We start from the raw sequence: 21,717 nt of genomic DNA on the forward strand, positions 1-21,717 counted from the left end.
TCTCCTGGCAATGTTGATTCCAGCTTGTGCTTCATCCAGTCCAGCATTTTGCATGATGTACTCTGCATATAAGTTAAATAAGCAGGGTGACAATATACAGGCTTGACATACTCCTTTCCCAATCTGGAACCAGTCTGTTGTTCTATGTCCAGTTCTAACTGTTGCTTCTTGACCTGCATACAGATTTCTCAGGAGGCTGGAAAGGTGGTCTGGTATTCCCATCTCTTGAAGAGTTTTCCACAGTTTGTTATGATCCACATAACCAAAGGCTTTGGTGTAGTCAATAAAGCAGAAGTAGATGTTTTTCTAGAACTCTTGTGCTTTTTCCATGATCCAATGGATATTGGCAATTTGAGCTCTGGTTCCTCATGACTACAATACAATTAACTCAAAAATTATCGTAAAATTAAATAGCTCTATATATACTAGGGAAATTGCATTTGTAACTTAATAACTCCCCACAAAGACTACTATAGGATAAACTGCTTTACTGACAGTTTTACCAAACACATAAAAAAAAAAAAACAAAAAAAAACAGAAACCCTGCCAAAGCAATATTACAATGAGAGGAAGAAATAAATCTCTGCTCATTTTTTGACTCCAGAATTATCTTGAAATCAAAAGTAGATTAAGACATTATTAGAGGAAAAAAAACTACATAAAAATCAACATTAATACTTTAACAATATCAATCAAATCTAGAAATATATAAAAAGGGAAACAAATCATATATAAATTGATTTTATATTTGAAACTAACCAATGTAATGCACAATTATAAGATAATAAAGTAAAAAAATTATGTCAATAACTAAAGACAAAGCAAACAGACTGGTAAAAAGCTAACAGAGCCCCAGAATCTGAGTATAAACTCTGCACATAAGATATTTGATTAATTGCTAAACTTCATGCTCAGGTTAGAGCTGGGAGGCTAGACAAAAAGAGGGAAAAAGAAACATGAAGAGAAAAGGAAGAAGAACAAGGAGAGAATAGGAGGACAAAGAGGCAGTAGCAACAGCCAGAAGCTAAGAAAAAATCAGATGCTGATGAACATTGAAGGAGAAATAAGATTTCAAAATTTGATTCCAAACAAATTAACTTATAAGGGCTTTCTCCATTTTTTCTGATGAACAAAGTCATAATCACCATCACCATCATCATCAGGGGAAGAAAAAAAGGAGTTTCTGAGTCATTAAAGCATATTACTTACAATGTCTACTTTTCTACCAAAAATTAGTAGGCAAGCAATAAAATAACAATAAAAGCAGGAAACTGTGACCCCTGTTCATGAAATATTCATTTTAATATAACCTGACTTTGAACAGGCACAGGTGCTAGACATACCAGGCAAAGAATTCAAGGCAGCTATTACAAACATGTTCAAAGAATTAAAGAGAGATATGGTAAAGAATTCACCTTCCAATGAAGGAGAAGTGGAGCACACAGGTTTGATGCCTGGGTGGGGAAGATCCCCTGGAGAAGGAAATGGCAACCCATTCCAGCATTCTTGCCTGGGCAATCCCATGGACAGAAGAGTCTGGCAGGCTACAGTCCATGAGGTCACAATGAGTCAGACAGGACTTAGTGACTAAACATCACCATTCAAAACTTAAAGGAAAACACTTCAATGTGTGAACAGATATGGAATCTTAGCAGAGAAATAGAAACTATAAAAAGAATGAGATGGAAATTCTGGATTGAAAAGTAAACTGAAATTTAAATTTTACTAAATGCGGTCAATACTAGTTGAAGAAGAATCAATGAATTTGAAAGTAGATCATTAGAATGAATAGAATTTGAAGAGACAAAAACTTTAGAAAATAAATAAAGGCTCAGAGACTCTGAGTACTCACTCAGAAAGTGAAAAGTCACTCAGTCGTATCTGGCTCTTTGTGACCCCAAGGACTGTAGCCCACTGGGCTCCTTTGTCCATGGAATTCTCAAGGCAAGAATACTGGAGTGTATGGCCATTCCCTTCTCCAGGATCTTCCCAACCCAGGGATCAAACCCAGGTCTTCTGCATTGCAGGCAGATCCTTTACTGTCTGAGCCATCAGGGAAGCCCCAGAAACTCTGGGGTAACATCAAATGATTCAATGTACCAGGAGAATAGAGGCAACAAATGAAAGAGAAATATTTCAAGAAATAAGGGCTGTAATCTTCATAAACGTAATATAAAGGAAAAAAGAAAGAAAAAAGTATTATTAACTTACATATCCAAGAAGTTTAACAAACTCCCAGTGGGGTAAACACAAAGAAAATCACACTCAGGTACTGCACAGTCAACTTCTGAAAGCTACAGATTAAAAAAAAAAAGCTCTGGAAGCAGGGGAAAAATTGACATATTACATAGATGTCGATAGTGATTCAATCAACAATGGATTTTATATCAAAAACAGTGGATTCCAGAAGAGAATGATGTGTCCGTAGCACAAATGAAAAAACAATTCAGCTAAGAACTAATCTATATCGAGTGAAACTACTCTCCCAAAATAAAGTTGAAAAACATTTTTAATGAGTTAGCAGAGGTTCACTAAAAGAAATGCTAAAGGAAGTCTGAAGGATTAAAAAGAAATGATATATAAGATACACAAGAAGAAATATAAACTGTACATATATGTATAGTATATATACATCTAACTGTGTATGCGTACACATATACGTATGCATGCATATATGTGTATGTGTATGTATGTAGAGATACATTTTCTCCTTTTAATTTCTTTAAAAAACATGTTGAGTATAAGAAGTGAAAAAGAATGTTCACACTGCATGATCCCATTTATATGATATTTTAGAAAAAGCAAAACTAATCTTTAACAACAGAAAAGAGAACATTAGTTGTCTGGGGCTGGAGACAAAAGGAAGAAATTGACTGCAAAGGGTCACAAGGGTAGTTTCTGGTGTGATGGAAATTTTCTGTATCTTCATTGTGATGGTAAGCACACAGATGTATATACTTGTCAAAATTTTCATACTGTATCCTCAGCATAAGTGCATTTTACTGTATATAAATTACACCTTATTAACTTTGATTAAGATATATATAAAGCAAAAAACTACTAAATTTGACAAAACATGCAGAATTTCTGTTCAGTGAAGAGTACTATAAGCAAAATTAAAAGATATTAAAGACTAGATGTTGCAAAGTATTAATCGAGAATATATAAGAAGCTCCTAAAAATTGTCAAGGAAAACACAAGAAACCCAAAAGAATGAACAAAGGCTACATATGTGAAAAAGAGGCTCATCTTCACTACTAAGTAATACAAATTTCAAAATACCAATTTTCAAAGTGACAAAAATCAGGAAGTTGCATAGTACAAATGTTAGAAAATATAAGAGTGAAGTTAAGCTTCCAGGTTTTACTGTTAGGCCTATAAACTATTTCAGAAAAGCAATCAAGAAGGACTTAGTAAAATTATATCCACATGTGACCTATAGAATCCTCTTGGTAATACAAAGTGTCAATCATAAGAGATAAGATGAGTAAAATATGGTATATGCATGAGACGAACTCAAGGGAACAATCAGAAGAATAAAATTAGATGAATACTATTAAGAGAATTAATAAATCACAAGAAAAAACAGGGCTGATCAGAAAACCTATTAAATAGAATAAGTAAGTGAAAGTCATTCAGTCATGTCCAACTCTTTGCAACCCCATGGACTGAGTGACTGACTTTCATTTATTCTCTAGGCCAGAATACTGGAGTGGGTAGTCTTTCCCTTCATCCAGGAAATCTTCCCAACCCAGCCATCAGACCCAGTCTCCAACACTGCAGGCGGATTCTTCACCAGTTGAGCCACAAGGGAAGCCCAAGAATACTGGAGTGGGAAGCCTATCCCTCCTCCAGCGGATCTTCCTGATCCAGCAATTGAACTGGGGTGTCCTGCACTGCAGGCGGATTCTTTACCAGCTGAGCCATCCGGGAAGCCCACTGGTCATAATTTATGTAAACTAAAAACACATGAACACATACATGCAGAGTAACACTATACAATTTTCAAATATACATTCAACTCAAATCTAACATGAGTAAGAGTGGAGAGGAATGCCAATGGAGACAAGGAATCAAGTAAAGGTAGTAAAAGAAGAAAGATCTTACACATCTTGCTACTTTAAAGTTAATTAATTTGTAATTACCTAATTGATGAACTTGTTTCTTTCCTACCTGATGCTAAAGCGACCTAGAATGGTTCTGACAGTTTGTATCTTAAGCACTTCATTTCTTTTTCTTAACTCATAAAATTATTTTTTTGTTACATTTGAAACCTATTTATAAAATCATATTTTAAAAAAATCAAATGTTTTTTTAAAATAGGTTTACGAGATAAAACATAAGTCTTCTACTGTTTCTGCCCTGTTCCTGATTCTCACTCCTCTGAATACACTATTTTGATAATTCTAGTGCTTATTTTTTTATCTTTTCCATGCTTTTAATTTAGCATTTTATTTCTGAGAGTTCTATTAAGTTTTCATTTTATTTCTTCAAGTTTTAGAACAAGCTTAACTAACAACAGCAATAATAATAATAAATACAATTATGTTCCAGTTGATAATAGAGCAATTTTGTTTGCTATTGCTCTGAACACTCAAATCCACATACAAACACACAAACTCATGTCATTTTCACAAATACATTAATTTTCTAGGCTGTTACGGAAACCAGACTATATATATTATATAGCAATGAGATTTTATATGTGTATGCTTATGTGTATACACACTTAACTCAATGCCCAGCACAAAATAAGTACTATAGATAGAGCTCCATTTAAACCTCCATTAATTTTAAAAAGTAGTGTGCAGAATCAGGATACATCTTTAAATATTTTAGACTATATCAATCTCCTAAATCCTGTTTTACAAAATTCTTTCTCTAAATTAATGACTATTATGATGAATAAACACCTTTAACAGCTAAGATTTAAAAGTTTTTTCAAAAAAAATAAATAAATAAATAAAAAATAAATAAAAGTTCTTTCAATAAAATCATTAACTTGAATTATTTATCTATAATTCTCTATATTCCATTAATAACATAATGTGACAAATCACACAAAGGTAATGTCAGAGAGTCCCATTACAAACACTTATGGCTCTTAATCCTCATCCCTTGATAGTACTGTGGAATGAGAACTATGCTTCAGGGTAAAGTTTCCAAAAGCAAACAATTCAATTCTGATTACCTTAAGGGAGAGCAGATAAGGATAACATTTTACTGATGATAAAGTTGTCAGCAATGACTGAGTCACAAAGGACATTCAGCTCAACTTTTATCAAAGATCCAATTAAATTAGAACAATGTCTCTCTAGGCATTCTGCTTAACTACGTTTTTCCATATTTAAATTTAGCTATAGGATGTATCTGCACTACATTTTCCAAACATTCTGTTTCCTAATGGATCATCTTTTCTGTAATGCCTACTATTGGTCATTTGGTTACATTCTTTATTGAGGCAGCTCTAAGTTTAGTAGTCAACTTTAGTTAGAAAAAGGTATTTAAATTTTCAATTTGTTTCTGGCTTCCAATTCATACCATTAAATCTGTTCAGGCCACTGTAACACAAAATACATAGACTGGATTGCTTGAACAATACAATTTCTCACTTCTGGAGGCTGCAAAGTTTAAGATCAAAGTGCTGGCAGATTTGGTTCCTGGTGAGAGCTCTCTTCCTGGCTTGCAGTGTATCATAGATCACTGTGTCCTCACAGAGAGCTCTAGTCTCTTCCCCTTCTTATATTAATTATATTGATAATCCTCTAACATCTAACACTGTTCCCACTATGGGGTCTCCACTCTCATGACTTCATCTAAACTAAGGAACTCCGAAAGGCTCCACCTCCTAATACCATCAAATGAATTTTGATGAATGAATGAATTCTGGGGAAACACAAACATTCAGTCCACAACACATACTTTGCAATTATATTTAATTTGAAATCAACACAGAAACCTTAAACATATTTTTAAGTATATTCTCATTATAATAGTTTTCACTCTGCATTTATTGAGTATTTTAGAATGTTCTTATAATACTGGTGTGCATCAGACTTACCTGGGGAAGCCTGTGCAACATATAAGTGAGATCCAACCCAAACATACAAGTAGAGGCACAAATAAATGAAAACATTACCTTTGGTTTTCTATAGGTGAAAACTCTTGAAAGAAAAAAATATCTTCCTATATAAATAATCTAAGGAAGATACTGAGAAGTTAAAAACAAAATGCCTCTTTAAATAAAACTTCTTTGCAAATTCGTAATTAATTCCTGATTATTATATGACCTTGATCTCTTTTGGAAATCTAACGTAATTGTCAAGTTATATTCATCAAATATTAATGACTCACTATAATCATAACCTTGTTTATCAAAATCAGGAATATATTATTTGGAGATAGGTTTCATCAACAGGAAGAGACAGTGCTCTCAGAAAAGTAATGATGATTATATATCCACCAAGAGTTTTTTATAACATTCTCTTTTTTGTGTTTCTATATAGCCTCATGGGCTTCCCAGGTGGCTCAGTGTTAAAGACTCCACCTGACAATGCAGCTAATGCAGCAGATTCAGGTTTGATCCCTGGGTCAGGAAGATTCCCTGAAGGAGGCAATGGCAACCCACTCCAATATTCTTGCCTGGAAAATCCCATGTATAAAGGAGCCTGGCAGGCTGTAGTCCATGGGGTCACAAAAAATCAGATATGACTGAGCAACTGAGCATGTATGCACACATACAGCCTCATGCTGTTTGCTACATTTCAGAAATACTAAAAAGGAAGGTAAGGTTTGGTTAAGGACAATAATAGTAATAAACCATAGAACAGATTTATAAATGAAAAGACACCAAAGACCAAAAAGGTCAAAACTCCTCATTCTGAGACTGAGGTTGAAATAACTGAAGCTACTTCAAAAAGAGAAGACATGAATAAAGTGAACATAGGCATTTACTGAATTCTGGATGCCTAGAACATAAATCTAGAAAACAGTATACTCTTTGAAAGCACATTAGTGTTTCACAGATGAAGCAAAGCAGCCTGCCAACTACAAGCAAAATAGTTCCTAGAAAATTTAGATGAATTTGCATATTCTAGATAAGCATCAAATTATGAAGAAAAGGTAAAAGGTATTTAGGTCAAACCCTTATTCTGTGGCATTTGACATCATGCAAAATAATCATGCTTCCTCAGAGGCAGCAAGCACTTTAAAAGCTATTAAAAAAAAAAAATGAATGAACTATCTATATGTCTTACATTAGAAATAATTTAATTTGTAATAAATGATTTAATATATTTCAGATATAAAAATATATAAAATGAAATATATATATATACACACACACGAGAAAATCACTCTTGATCAAATTCCATTTTAACAAGGTAATTAGCATCCTTCATTAGATGAAGAATGCAGATGCAATATGGTCATAGAAGCCAAAATATCTCTTTATTTTTGTTAGTTATCCTCTTTTTTCTTTTTCAGGAAGACTGGAACTGTACCACAGAAAAGTGTCTATAATTTTCTATCAGACCCTGGGAGTCATCTATCAAAGCATAACTTGGTCCATTAATCCTGAGTAGAGCAAAAGTATGGAGTATTCTGTGATCACACAACATGTCTTGTTGCCTGATTGGTATTCATAGCTTCTCTCAAGTGTGTGGGAGACTAGAGATGGCCAGTCCTTATTATTCAAACCTGGATCACTGGCAGCTTTCCTCTCATTCATCTTCTGGGAAAACCCTGTGTCACAGTTAAAAGAAATAGTAACGTGCTCAAATTTCCTTCTGTAGTTTAGCCCAAGACCTGAGAATTCTGAATGGCATTTGGCCCAAGCCCAGAAATTTTATTCCACATTGATTTTTGCCTTTCCTGAACATTTTTTCATTTCAAAATCTGTACCAAAAAAACATCACTTCAAGATCAAGCACTGAAATCAATGCCAATGTCCCTGGACTCTCTTTTTGAAGCAAGTTCTTTGAATGTTTAGTGCTTTTCAAAACATTGACTGATTAAAATTTTTATGCTCTATTTTGAGACCGTTTTCTCATTTTAACTCCTTTGAGTGGCTGTAATTTTATAAATAGTGTCCTTATTATGATCTGTTTCTGGCTTTCCTCACAGACTTTGCCGAGAGTCCCGGAGAAGAGCAGCCTATTTTTGTGCTCTCTTGAGGAGGCTTGTTCCCTAGCCCTCCCTCATTGTGAGTTTGTTCCGGGCTGTTGGCTGCCTGATGTTTTGATGTCTCTCTCCATTAACTAACTCTTGCCTTTCAACCACCGAGCTTCAGTTCCTTGTTTACTGCCATCCTTGTCACAGCTCTTGGCTTACTATTCTGTGTCAATAGAATCCTTGGCAACTTCCTGTGTCATTTCTTGCCACTCCTTCTCCACAGATTGCTTTTCACCAATTTGACTTTCCAAAGATAGCCTGTCAGCAATTCAAAGTGTAGATTTTTATCTCTGGTTTCAGAGACTGTGTTCATTTTAATTATTAGTGAGAGTCAGAAGACAGACCCATAAAGGTAAATAACCACCCACACTGTCCTGTCCAAGGTGCCTGAAATCCCAGAAAAGAGGTTCATTTCTCTGATTTCAAAAATTGCAGCTTTGTTTTTAGGAGAGCTTGATCAAATTGTAAATACTGTCTTCTGTACACACTTAGGCTTTTTACATATACTGCTGAAGTGTTTACCATATTATATATTCTATTTCATATTCTATTGTCATAATTCATCATAGTTCATATATAATATCACAATTAATTTTATGTTTATATGCATCTATGGGACTGTAAGCCATCTACATAGGAATGGTGTTCTAGACCTTATACGTTAGTGTCTAGTGTAGTATATGATGACAATAGGTCTAAATACATGGCTGTTGAGTTACCAGATACAAAACACTTGGAACAGGTGAAAAACTTATACCACTAACTTCCAAGGCATTCATTTCAACTGTAAGAAGTATCAATTTGGGAACCGAGTCAGTTGATGCAACAGAAAATTCAAATAACAATGACTTAAACACAAAATGGTGACACTTGTCTCGCATAATAAGTTCAAGGGAAGAAGATTACTGATATTGATTTGGAAGTTCAAGTAAGTCATGGCTAAAATTTCAGCAATATTCCTAATCTTTCAAAGTAGCAAGGTTCCAGTCATCATGAGCACCTTCCAGGAACAAGAAAGAAAAGGCCAGAAGGAAAACAAGAAAATCAACATCAAGAATGCAGAAATTTCCCAGGAATTTCATCGGATTTTTGTTTATATTTCATTAGACAGAATTATGGCAGATTGTCTCCCATAGCAACAAGGAGAATGAGATAATGGGGAATTTGTGGGGTTTTTTTTCTTTCTCTTGACTCCACAAGTAAGAAGAAGAGAATGAGTACAGAACAAGTCACAAGAAATTGCTGTCACACAGGGGTACTGAGAAGTGCATGACTGCTGGGAAAAAGTCAATTTAAGTGAAAATGTAAAAGATTCAATGTAAATGAAAGAGAGCATATAAAGTCAGCTGATGGCTGCTTCACTATCCTGCCCAGCTGACAGAAATCAATCAGATCCACAAGCCTGACTGAGGCATGGGATCTTCATGGGAATCCTAACACAATATTTATTTTTCATCAAGCCTCTTTATGGGCTTTATAAATAAAGTAGTCCTGAGCATTTTCTAAATATCTGGCTCTGTGGTATGTTGAATAACATAACACAATATTTGCTTTAAAGCTGCCCTCCTTAATTTAAACTTTGTAACAACAGAAGTGAGCACAGGATCTTGCAATTGTCCACTAAAGAAGCACTTAGACTCTCTATGTGCTTGTGGGGTGAGTTTTGAGAGGGAAGGACTGACTGTCAGAGAAGAAAAAGTGGAGCTTACCAGATGAAATGCAGAAGGATGTTACCAGCATAAAGGCAAATGCATTAGTGCATAAAGGCTCAGGAAGACAAAGAAAGTGAAAAGCATTCTGGGATGTGTAACGTATTCAGTAGTGCAAAGCACAGAATTCAAAGAGTAAAGACAACGGTAGTGAGGCAAATCAGAAGACAGGTAAGCAAGAATCAAAGAGTCTTTTTGAACAATGAGACAATGAATAATTTTAAGCTGTTACTAGCTCTAAGTTTTCAGAAAATTATTCTGGTGCTACCGGGGACAATTTATAGAAGACAGGTAACACTGGAGGGAGAATTCAGTTAAAGGAGTATTCCGACTGCTCCAATGAAAAATATGATTGTTTCCATGAAAAATATGATTGTTCCAATGAAAAATATGAAAAATAAAGGAGTATTCCAATTGTTACAATGAAAAATATAGGATTTGGGGAAAAAAAGAGACTGGATTCCATGAACATTAAACAAGTCAAAGAATAAACTCACCAAATGCTGTGTGTGTATGTGTATGTAATGGGTAGGCAGGAGACTAAGTTCAGAAATGGGACAGAAATGAGGGTAGAAAACTAAAACAACTCCCATTTCTTCACTCATTCATGGATTCAATAATGATGATTTTCCTAGAGATAGTGTTCCAAAAGAACAAGCCTGTTCACACCGTTTCCTTACTGAGTTGTTTAGTAGTCTTCAAAACAACTTATTAGCAGAAAGAGAAACTTATATTAGCTTCTGTAGCAATTAAAGAATAAAATCTGGTATCTAAAACATGAGGGAAAATTCTTAAACCATAAGGAAAATGATGTAGCCTTCACAAAGCCATTCCTAGTAATTAGATACTTAAATACTAATAAGAACAATAAGGCACAAAGGAATAGATTATGGTTCCAGCTCCAGAGAAAACCAGCAGAAATGGTGAGTTGGAAGCATGATTAGCATTTATTACTTTATAGTATGCATAAACGTACCTCAAAGTTCACTAACCCAATAGTCCTTGTCACTACTATCAGCTCAACCATGCTAATAACCTCTTAATGCGTTGCCTGGTTTGAAAAAATTGTGTAGAAGAATAAATCCCCAAAGTAATTCTGATTTCCAAATATAAAGAGCATCCATATTAAAAGATCCAGCTCTTCTTTTTCAAAAGATTGGGTTCTTGTACGTTTGTATATTGGGAGATGATTTGACCTTAAGGACAATAAAATCAATGAATTAACAGAAATGAGTAAGTATGATTTAAACAAATACAAAGCATAGTGTTTATAAGCTCATTTTAAATCAGAAAGACAACAATAGAAATCTTGGCCTAAGCCTCATCAATAACACAGAACAGCACCCACTTCACAGAATTATTTTGAGAATGAAATGCTCACAAGGCATCCAGCCTTAAATCTGGCAGATAGTAAATCTTAAATGCATATTAATATAAATGACGAATTAACAATATTCTGCAAAGTAGCAATTTGCATTCCCCTTTTACAGAGAGATTAAGTCTCTGAGATGGATACTGATTTATTCAAGGTCACAATGCTAGTAAATTTCAACAACAGATTCAAATACAGGTCAACTATCATAGGTTCACTGTTCTGATTTTTTTAATTCTATATTTTAGAAAATATCCTTTTAACAGGCCAGGACATAATATAAATCCTGTGCTGAACTTCTAACTTCAGAATTCAATGAAAGAGGTACCATATAGAAGAAAATGAAAGTAAAACCAGTTTACTCCAAAGAGTTCAGTGTGATAGCCCTATAAATGATCATGTTTAGAACCTAAAAGAAATTGTTAAAATCATCATGATAATTTAAGTTTGGAGAAGAGACAGTAGAGGGAATATAACTGCAATTACCAAATTTACAGAAATGTAGTTTAGAATAATATACACATTTTCAGTTTGCAAGGATGGTTTAATTACACCCCAAGGACTAAATATTAAATGCAAGGGAAAATGAAGTTATAAAATAGACAATCTGTTGCCACATTTGAATGATAATTTACAGGAGTGAGGGTGATTTCAGGGGGTGGGTAAGAGTTCTGTTTATGATTCAAGGATGAATTATTATGTTTATATTTGGAATTTCTGTAGTTATAGGAGGGTACTAGAATATAAAAAAAAAACTTAGAACTTAAGATCAATTTTTTCACACAATGAATATTTCAAAAGTAAAATGTGATGTCTTAATTCTCATATTTAATTATTAAAATGTTCATGAGTTTACCAAAAAGAAACTGTTTATAGAACTAATCTCAAAAATATACAAGCAACTCCTACAGCTCAACTCCAGAAAAATAAACGACCCAATCAAAAAATGGGCCAAAGAACTAAATAGACATTTCTCCAAAAAAGACATACAGATGGCTAACAAACACATGAAAAGATGCTCAACATCACTCATTATCAGAGAAATGCAAATCAAAACCACTATGAGGTACCATTTCACACCAGTCAGAATGGCTGCGATCCAAAAGTCTACAAATAATAAATGCTGGAGAGGGTGTGGAGAAAAGGGAACCCTCTTACACTGTTGGTGGGAATGCAAACTAGTACAGCCACTATGGAGAACAGTGTGGAGATTCCTTAAAAAACTGGAAATAGAACTGCCTTATGATCCAGCAACCCCACTGCTGGGCATACACACTGAGGAAACCAGAAGGGAAAGAGACACGTGTACCCCAATGTTCATCGCAGCACTGTTTATAATAGCCAAGACATGGAAGCAACCTAGATGTCCATCAGTAGATGAATGGATAAGAAAGCTGTGGTACATATACACAATGGAGTATTACTCAGCCATTAAAAAGAATACTTTTGAATCAGTTCTAATGAGGTGGATGAAACTGGAGCCTATTATACAGAGTGAAGTAAGCCAGAAGGAAAAACATAAATACAGTATTCTAACGCATATATATGGAATTTAGAAAGATGGTAACAATAACCCGGTGTACGAGACAACAAAAGAGACACTGATGTATAGAACAGTCTTATGGACTCTGTGGGAGAGGGAGAGGGTGGGAAGATTTGGGAGAATGGCAATGAAACATGTAAAATATCATGTAGGAAACGAGTTGCCAGTCCAGGTTCGATGCATGATGCTGGATGCTTGGGGCTGGTGCACTGGGACGGCCCAGAGGGATGGTGTGGGGAGGGAGGAGGGAGGAGGGTTCGGGATGGGGAACACATGTATACCTGTGGCGGATTCATTTTGATATGTGGCAAAACTAATACAATTATGTAAAGTTTAAAAATAAAATAAAATTGGAAGATTTAAAAAAAAAAAAAAAAGAAATTTGGCACTGAACAAAGCTATCACCATCAAAGAATTTTATTACCCTGTAAAATTTTATCTCAGTATATAATTTAATATTTACCAAAGCATATATTACTGATCATTAACTTTAACTTAAGGAGTTTACGGCTTAGTATTCCCAAATTCTACATTCAGGTTCACCACTGATTCCAGATATAAAAATGGATAAGGGCAAGGAAAAAATTTCTTCAGATAGTTACACATCATACTGGTCTGGCTGGCGTAGCAGGAAAAGAAGTCCTATCACCATATAATAGAAAAATGAAAAAAAAAAAAGAAAAATGAGATTTAAAAAACAGTATATAAAAAAGGTAACAAAGGATATTGTACAGGACACAGAATTTTAAGTTTTATCTTTTAATAACTTATAATGGAGTATAATATACAAAGATTCTGAATCACTGTACTGTATACTTGAAGTTAAGATAATATTAAAAATCAACTATATGTATCAATAAAAGAGTACTCAATAAAAATGTTTTAAAATGAAAACGGATAGTGCCTAAATTTCTCATAAGCATGATTATACAATCACACCAGGGGGCGCTCTTAACACTGAAATGATGGATGGCATTTTAAAACAAATGGTGGTCTTAGCTAGCTAAAAAAATGATCTTTCTAAGCCTGTACAGTACTTGCAATAAGTGTTTACCTCTCCAAAATGTTTGCTGGCAATAAACACATTTTATTTTTCATCCAACTGCTTTCATTTTAAGATTATCAAATTAATCTCTCAAATAAAACATTTTTGACAGATAAGAATTAATCTTATTTTGGAAACATTTACCTATTTACATATGCCCCCCATTCTTTCTGTGGTGGGACTAATTCTGAATAATAAATACATTGCTTAGAAGTACATACAACTTTTCACCCCGACTTTGTTGTTAATTTTATTTGTTTATAATTTCTTACTAGCACTTTAGCTTTTTTTTTCCCCCCCATAAAAAAATGGGTTCCTTAAAATTATCTAAAATTGACACTCATAGTGAAATTCTAATCGTGGCGCTATGGGCCTTTTCCATATCTTATCATTACCTGACAGGAACACTGAAGCTCAGATGTTCTCCTCACAAAGTTCAAGATTCAGATTCCTAAAAATATAATTAGAGAATTAGTATGAGGTTTCAAGGAAACAGAAAAAGGCAAAAAGTAAAGAGTGAGCTATATTATCCAGAAAATCACCATAGAACTACTCCACCAACAACAAAATATTTTACACAAGCAACACCTGATTAAACAAACCTGAAGAAATAAAGTACAAAGAAAAGAATTGCAAAGCATATGAAAGGAAGGGGACATGGTTCCTGCCTTCCTATGGAGATACAGAAGGGAGTCTGTAAAATTTTCTAAACCCATGTAGTAGAGACCACACTCTTTTATCTGTCAGCTGCCTCCATGAGTCACCATTTACCTGTGTCCAAGCCCAAATAGGCAGAGTTCTGATCAAGGTTCACCTGATATGTACAAATATAGGCAGCTACCTCATCCATGCGAGTTCAAGGAAACAATTATGAACGTCTCTACTGTTTGTGCCCTAAATCCACTTTAATGCCTCAAATTCTAGTCACAGGAACACTTTTTTTCTATTCTATAAAAACACACCTGGAGAAAATGATATATTTATTCAATACTTTCAACCAAAGTGTAAATGGATGATGGGAAGCCCTACCTAACCAGAAACAGATAATAACAGTTTTCCAAAATGTGGGTATGAAAGAAAAACAAAAAGAATAATGGAAGAAAAGCAGGAAGGCCCAAGAAGAGAAAACCCTGAAGACAGAGTATATTAAGACAGGAGGTATGTGACTCCCATTACCTGCACCTCCTACTCTGTACTGAGAGGTTCATTAAGGCAAAAGCAGACCTGTTTGCTGAGAGGCAACTCTGGCACATTGTAAAATCACAAGAGTTTCCATCAGCAGCAAAGTCAGAAAGCTGAGGGGTTGGAGTGTCACGTGGTCCATCCCGGTAGAAGCAGGCGCTGAGCTGGCTGGTAGAAAACAGATAGAGGTTACTTCTCATTACGACTCCAGTTGCCAGAGTCGCCAAGGGACCTATATTTTAGATCAGGTCCCAGTGCTACCTGAACATAAGGATCAGGTCCAACTATTTGTGACCCCATGAACCACATCACATCAGGCTTTCCTACCCATCACCAACTCCTGAAGCTTGCTCAAATTCATATCCATCAAGTCAGTGATGCCATCCAACCATCTCATCCTCTGTTGTCCCCTTTGCCTCTTGCCTTCAGTCTTTCCCAGCACCAGGGTCTTTTCCAATGAATCAGTTCTTTGCATCAGGTGGTCAAAGTATTGGAGCTTCAGCTTCAGCATCAGCCCTTCCAATGAATATTCAAGACTGATTTCCTTTAGGACTGACTTGTTTGATCTCCTTACAGTGCAAGGACACTCAAAAGTCAAAAGACTCTTCTCAACACCACAGTTCAAAAGCATCGAACTTCAGTGCTCAGCTTTCTTTATGGTCCAAATCTCACATCCACACATGACCACTGTCAGCAAAGTATATCTCTGCTTTTTGATATGTTAGGCTTGTCACAGCTTTTCTTCGAAGGAGCAAGCGTCTCTTAATTTCATGGCTGCAGTCACCATCTGCACTGATTTTGGTGCCCAAGAAAATAAAATCTCTGTTTCCATTGTTTCCCCATCTATTTACCATGAAGTGATGGGACTGGATGCCATGATCTCAGTTTTTTGAATGTTGAGTTTTTAAGCCAGCTCTTTCACCCTCCTCTTTCATCAAGAGGCTCTTTAGTTCCTTTGCACTTTCTGCCATAAATGTGGTGTCATCTGCATATCTGAGGTTACTGATATTTCACCCTGCAATCTTGATTCCAGTTTGTGATTCATCACAAACTGGATTGTGATTCATCAAGTCTAGCATTTCACATGATGTGCTCTGAATATAAGTTAAATAAGCAAGATGACAATATACAGCCTTGATCTACTCCTTTCCCTATTTGGAATCAGTCTGTTATTACATGTCCGGTTCTAATTGTTGCTTCTTGACCTGCATACAGATTTCTCAGGAGGCAGCTAAGACTGTCTGGTATTCCCATCTGTTTAAGAATTTTCCACAGTTTCTTATGATCCACACAGTCAAAGGTTTAGAATAGTCAATGAAGCAGATGTTTTTCTTGAATTCTCTTGCTTTTTCTATGATCTAACAGATGTTGGCAATTTGATCTCCGGTTTCTCTGTCTTTTCTAAATCCAATTCGAATATCTGGAAATTCTCAGTTCACGTACTGTTGAAGCCTAGGTTGGGGAATTTTGAGCATTAATTTGCTAGCATGTGAGATGAGTGCAATTGTGTGGTAGTTTGAACATTCTCTGGCATTGTGCTACTTTGGGATTGGAATGAAAACTGACCTTTTCCAGTCCTGTGGCCACTGCTGAGTTTTCCAAATTTGCTGGCATATTGAGTGCGGCACTTTCACAGAATCATCTTTTAGGATCTGAAATAGCTCACTTGGAATTCGATCACCTCCACTAGCTTTGTTCGTAGTGATGCTTCCTAAGGCCCACTTGACTTTGCACTCCAGGATGTCTGGCTCTAGGTGAGTGATCACACCATTGTGGTTATCTGGGTCATGAAGATCTTTTTTGTATAGTTCTTCTGTGTATTCTTGCCACCTTTTCTCAATATCTTCTGCTTCTGTTAGGTCAATACTGTTTTTGTCCTTTATTGTGCCCATCATTGCATGAAATACTCCCTTGGTATCTCTAATTTTCTTGAAGAGATCTCGTCTTTCCCATTCTACTGTTTTCCTAAATTTCTTTACATTGATAAGCATAATCAAGAAACGACTAATTAAAAAGTAAGAGATTTAATAACTTGGGTCTTCGATAAGACAGAAGAAGAGTCAAGAATGACACAAGTTTCTTGATCTCAGGAACTGAAAGCATAGAATATAGCTGCCATTTAGTGGGACTGTGAAACCACTGGTAAAGCAATTATTTTTACTATTAGGGGAAACAATTATTTTGACTTTCCATATTTGAATTTTTTAGATATCTATCAGACATACTCAAAAGAAACAATATAAAGAATGCAGCGTCTTATCAGTGTGGAGTTTACAGAAGGATTTGTATGTGCTTGTGTATGCCAACTCAGTCACATTTGTCTCTTGTGACCACACAGACTGTTAGCCTATCGGTCTTCTCTGTCCATGAGATTTTTCCTGGTGAGAACACTGGATTCTTTACTGCTGAGCTACAGAGGAAGCCCCTTACAGAAGGATATCAAGTTTTAAATATAAAACAGGGTTGTAAACTCATTGATAGTATAAAGACATGAGATACAAGAGGAAGTGAGTACAGACAGAGAAGAAAGATGACAGAGACCAGCCTTAGGGGTGAGTAGATTCTTAAGGTGCCTCACTCCTTCCTGCCTCCTGGGTATCATGCTCTTGTTTGATTCCCATTCCCTAGAATGTGGGCAGGACCTGTAACTTGCTTCTAACCAACAGAATACATGACAGCATGCACATGATTGACACTGTGAGCACAGTATTACAATAAAGTATATAGTGCCCACAGTTGGAGATTTTCCCTTGCTAGCTGATTTCTGTGAAGCAAGAGCCATGTTGGGGAACCCACTAGGCAAAGAACCGGGGGCAGCCTCTATCTGGCTTCCTGTAATGTCTCTGAACTTCAGCCAAGAAATGAAGCCCTCACTTCTATTGCCTTAAGAAAATGTATTTTGCCAACAACCTGTTTAGCTTGGAAATATATTCTTCTCTAGTAAAGATTCAGATGTTACCTCCACACCAGCTGACACCTTGTCTGCAGTCCTTCAGAAGACTTACTTAAGCTGCATCTAGACTTTTGACCCAAAGAAACTGTGAGATAATATATGTGTGCTGTTTAAAACAATTGGAAAGTGTCAGTTGCTCAGTTTTTTCTGATTCTTTGTGACACAAAGACCAAAGACCCCAAGCAGGGACCACCACGCTCCTCTGCCCATAGAGTTCTCCAGGCAAAAATACTGGAATGGGTAGCCGTTCCCTTCTCAAGAGGATCTCCCCCACCTGGGGATTGAACCTGGGTTTCCTGCATTGCAGGCAGATTCTTTACCATCTGAGCCAACTTTGATGTAATTTTTTTATGCATCAGTAGAAATTTATGCAAGTCCTGAGCTACTACAAAATTTAGAGGCTAAGGAATTATGAAAAAGCCAGGGAAAAGACGAACGAAGAGAGACTAGTGAGGTAGGAGGAAAACCAAGAGAAAAGCATTGCTCCAAGAGAAATTTCTCCAGATTCTTCAGACAAATCTGACACAGAGATAAACAGCAAAGAGAAAGTTGAGTCCTCTGACCTACTAGGGGCACAGGGGGTAATCACCAATTACAGGAACAAGGAAACCAGGGGAGCCATCTCCATTCCAGCCTTGGAATCCTCTACTTAACACCTTGCTGGCAGAAAGGTAAGAGGCAGTGATTCTGCGTGGACATTGGTAGAAGCCAGTAAGCATTCAGTTCCTTCTGCCTTAGGAGGTCATTCACTAATACTACTAGTCCTTTCAATGAAAGACTAAGTTTTTTAAGCAATGATGAGTGTCCCTGCAGATGTTTCTGTGAAGAGGTGGGTCTTAGTGTTCTAGCCAGCTTATAGGTGATCATCATTGGAAGGGACACAAGAAGCAAAGTCCCAGCCGCCTTCACTCCAGCCTCCTTCTGAGGAGAAAGCACTAAGTAGCATTCCTAAGTAAAAGACATTCAGCCTTATTAGGCTCCCAGGAAGACCCAATTAGTGCCACAGTTGTGCTACTTCACTGTTTATAAGGCTTTCAAAGTTGGTATTTCAAAACTGGTTAACACTTAATATTAATCAAAGTCAGTTCATTTTAATTACTAAGTGGCTAACAACTTATTTTTAAACTTTTGTTTTTAGACATGCTCAGATTAGCTTTTAATGTGCATTTTTTAAAAATTAATACAACTAAATCTAATGAGCATGTATTATGTGAAAGGCCCTGAATTAACTAGGTATGTCTCAGTGAAAGAAACTGCCCTGCCACTTTTTGAACATCTATAATTTGTAAGCAAACTTATACTATTTATAAAACACTGTCACATAATCAAAACCTATGTTGTGCCCTAGTATCATTAATATTCAGCTTTTATCTACATTTATCTACAGTGAGCATCCTATTTTCCTATAATGCTTTGAAAGCAGTTTCTTTCTTGTTCATTTATTCACTGAAGATATATTGAGCACTTACTTAGTTAAATAGAGAGGCAAACTGTATAAAAGATACACAAGTATTCATTATTCCTGTTCTATTAGAAAACAATACTATCCAAAACGTGCAAAATGTTTCCCTTTTATTTTACATATGCAATATGTGGTATCTATATATATATATATATGTGTGTATACATGTGTTATATGTGTGTGTATATTATACAGAGTTGACTCTTTTAATCAACACAGGAGTTAGGGTGACAACCATCAGCACATATAAAAATTCTTCTATACCTTTACAGTCTGCCTTCTGAATTAATGGTTCCACCATATTCTCAATTCCACATCTGTGGATTCAACCAAACTCACATTAGGTAGTATTATAGCATTTACTATAGAAAGAAATCTGCCTATAAGTGGATCTATGCAGTTGAAATCTGTGTTGTTCAAGGGTCAATTATATCTGTAAACATATACATTATATACGCATTTACTCTGCCTAACACATATATATGCATATATATATATATATATAAATATATTTTATGTGGGTATATACATATGTATGTGTGTATATATATACTTATAGTATATTTCTCTATAGATATTCTGCTAAGCTAGCAATGCAACTCTCCATCTTGCACCATCAGCTCTTCCCAAGGTTTTACTCCATTATTAATGCTAAAAGTTAAATCAATTGCTGATATACTTCATTTTGTTTGGGTTAGCAGGTTTCATTATTCTCAGTAATGTCCTTGGCACCATGAAGCAAGGGGAATTATATCGTGGCATGGAGGCGTTTTCAACTTATTTTATTACTAACAGTTTTCCTAATTTTCTTTGTCCAATCCTCACTAGAATATATATCCCTCCACAGTATTTACTCCTATTAGCTTTTCACTGAAGTACTTTTGAACCCACAGTATGTGCTCGATAAGATTTACCTGACTGGAAAACTACTTTTCCAAATGACTGAGGTGGCTTGCATGAAAATGGAAATATGCATTTACACAATCAAATGGAAATACACCATTAGATAAACATATACAAACTACAGCTAAATATAAGGGCCTACAAAATGCTTAACCCATAGTTTTGTTCACTCAATAATTTGTCTAATGAAGACAATAATTGTTTTGAAAAATATGCCCATATAATTGTTTTGAAAATTAAATCCAGCCCTGTGCTTTCTCACAGCTATTACAAAGACAGAAATACAAGTTCTGTAACCTTATTTCCAACAAAAATAAGTATTTCATTTTATGAAAGAAAACATTTTTCCCTAGGTGATTAATTCCAAGAATTTATTGCAAAGATAATTAAAAATCAGAGCATGTCTTCCTTAATGATCTAAAGAAAGATGGATAAATGGACACAGCATTGTTAAAATGAAGATGTTGAATTGAGTGAGGTATACAGCTCTTTCCAGAAATTCTATCAACTGTGTGATTCTATCAACTATCATTCTTAGTGTTAATTATTCCTACATCCAGGGATAATTATTATTTATTAGAACAAGTTAGTGAGCATTTTCAAGAAAAAGAAACAGATTGCTAAATGAACATAAGTATCTTGTAAATTTCCCAAATACAGAATAATATGTATAGTATAGATATCACACATGGAAAACATATCTTAAGATCCATTTTCTATTCCCCTAAAATGTAATATGAAGTATCACATGAAATTATATAAGTGAACACAATTTTAGCCTATGAAACACTGCAGAAATGTAAATTAATTACTAACATTGTAAAAAAAAAAAAAAAAAGTATAGTTATTTACCAAGTCATATATTAGTGAGAATAAATTGCTGTTCTCCATAGGCCAAATGCATTGCTTGCCAGTACCATAGCAGGCTGCTGAAACCATTATTCCTGATGAGTGCAATTATTAGGCAGCCAGGCTTTGTACCACATTTCCATGTCCCCATAGAAACAGAAGTCAGTCATCTTGGGCTAGGCATCTAATCCAAGGACAGTGAATTCATTGGGTTGGCTTGTGACAATAAATGAGAACTGGTTCAAGTTTAAAAAATGCTGGAGCCAATGTACTTCTTTCTCTTTGGATTCAAACTAAGAAATGACAAGGAAATTGAGCAGTGATGGAATTGAAAATGACAGAGGAATAAAGAGGCAATAAATGTTACTTGGGAATATAGGCATTGAGGATAGTAGAGTTGCCATTGGAGGTGTTTTGGTTTATGACAGGATCCAACAAAGTAGGTAACCCCCAAGAGCACCTGCGTTGCAGTTCAGTACAAATTCATCTGTGTTCTAATAAGAAGATGCCTTTTTTCTCCCAGCTTT

The 21,717-nt window shown here is 35.4% G+C and overlaps 1 protein-coding gene across 1 annotated transcript in view; it reads right to left on the reverse strand.

Moving 5' to 3' along the window:
- GABRA4 (gamma-aminobutyric acid type A receptor subunit alpha4) overlaps positions 1 to 21,717 on the reverse strand; it is a 241,910-nt gene that overhangs the window by 68,605 nt on the left and 151,588 nt on the right. Inside the window, exon 10 of the mRNA XM_061420066.1 lies at positions 14,237 to 14,292. Within this exon, the coding sequence (XP_061276050.1) occupies positions 14,278 to 14,292 (15 nt within the window). The 3' untranslated portion in view covers positions 14,237 to 14,277. The remainder of the gene's footprint in view (positions 1 to 14,236; positions 14,293 to 21,717) is intronic.

This window comes from Bos javanicus, chromosome 6 (genome assembly GCF_032452875.1).
Source record: "Bos javanicus breed banteng chromosome 6, ARS-OSU_banteng_1.0, whole genome shotgun sequence".
NCBI lineage: Eukaryota > Metazoa > Chordata > Mammalia > Artiodactyla > Bovidae > Bos > Bos javanicus.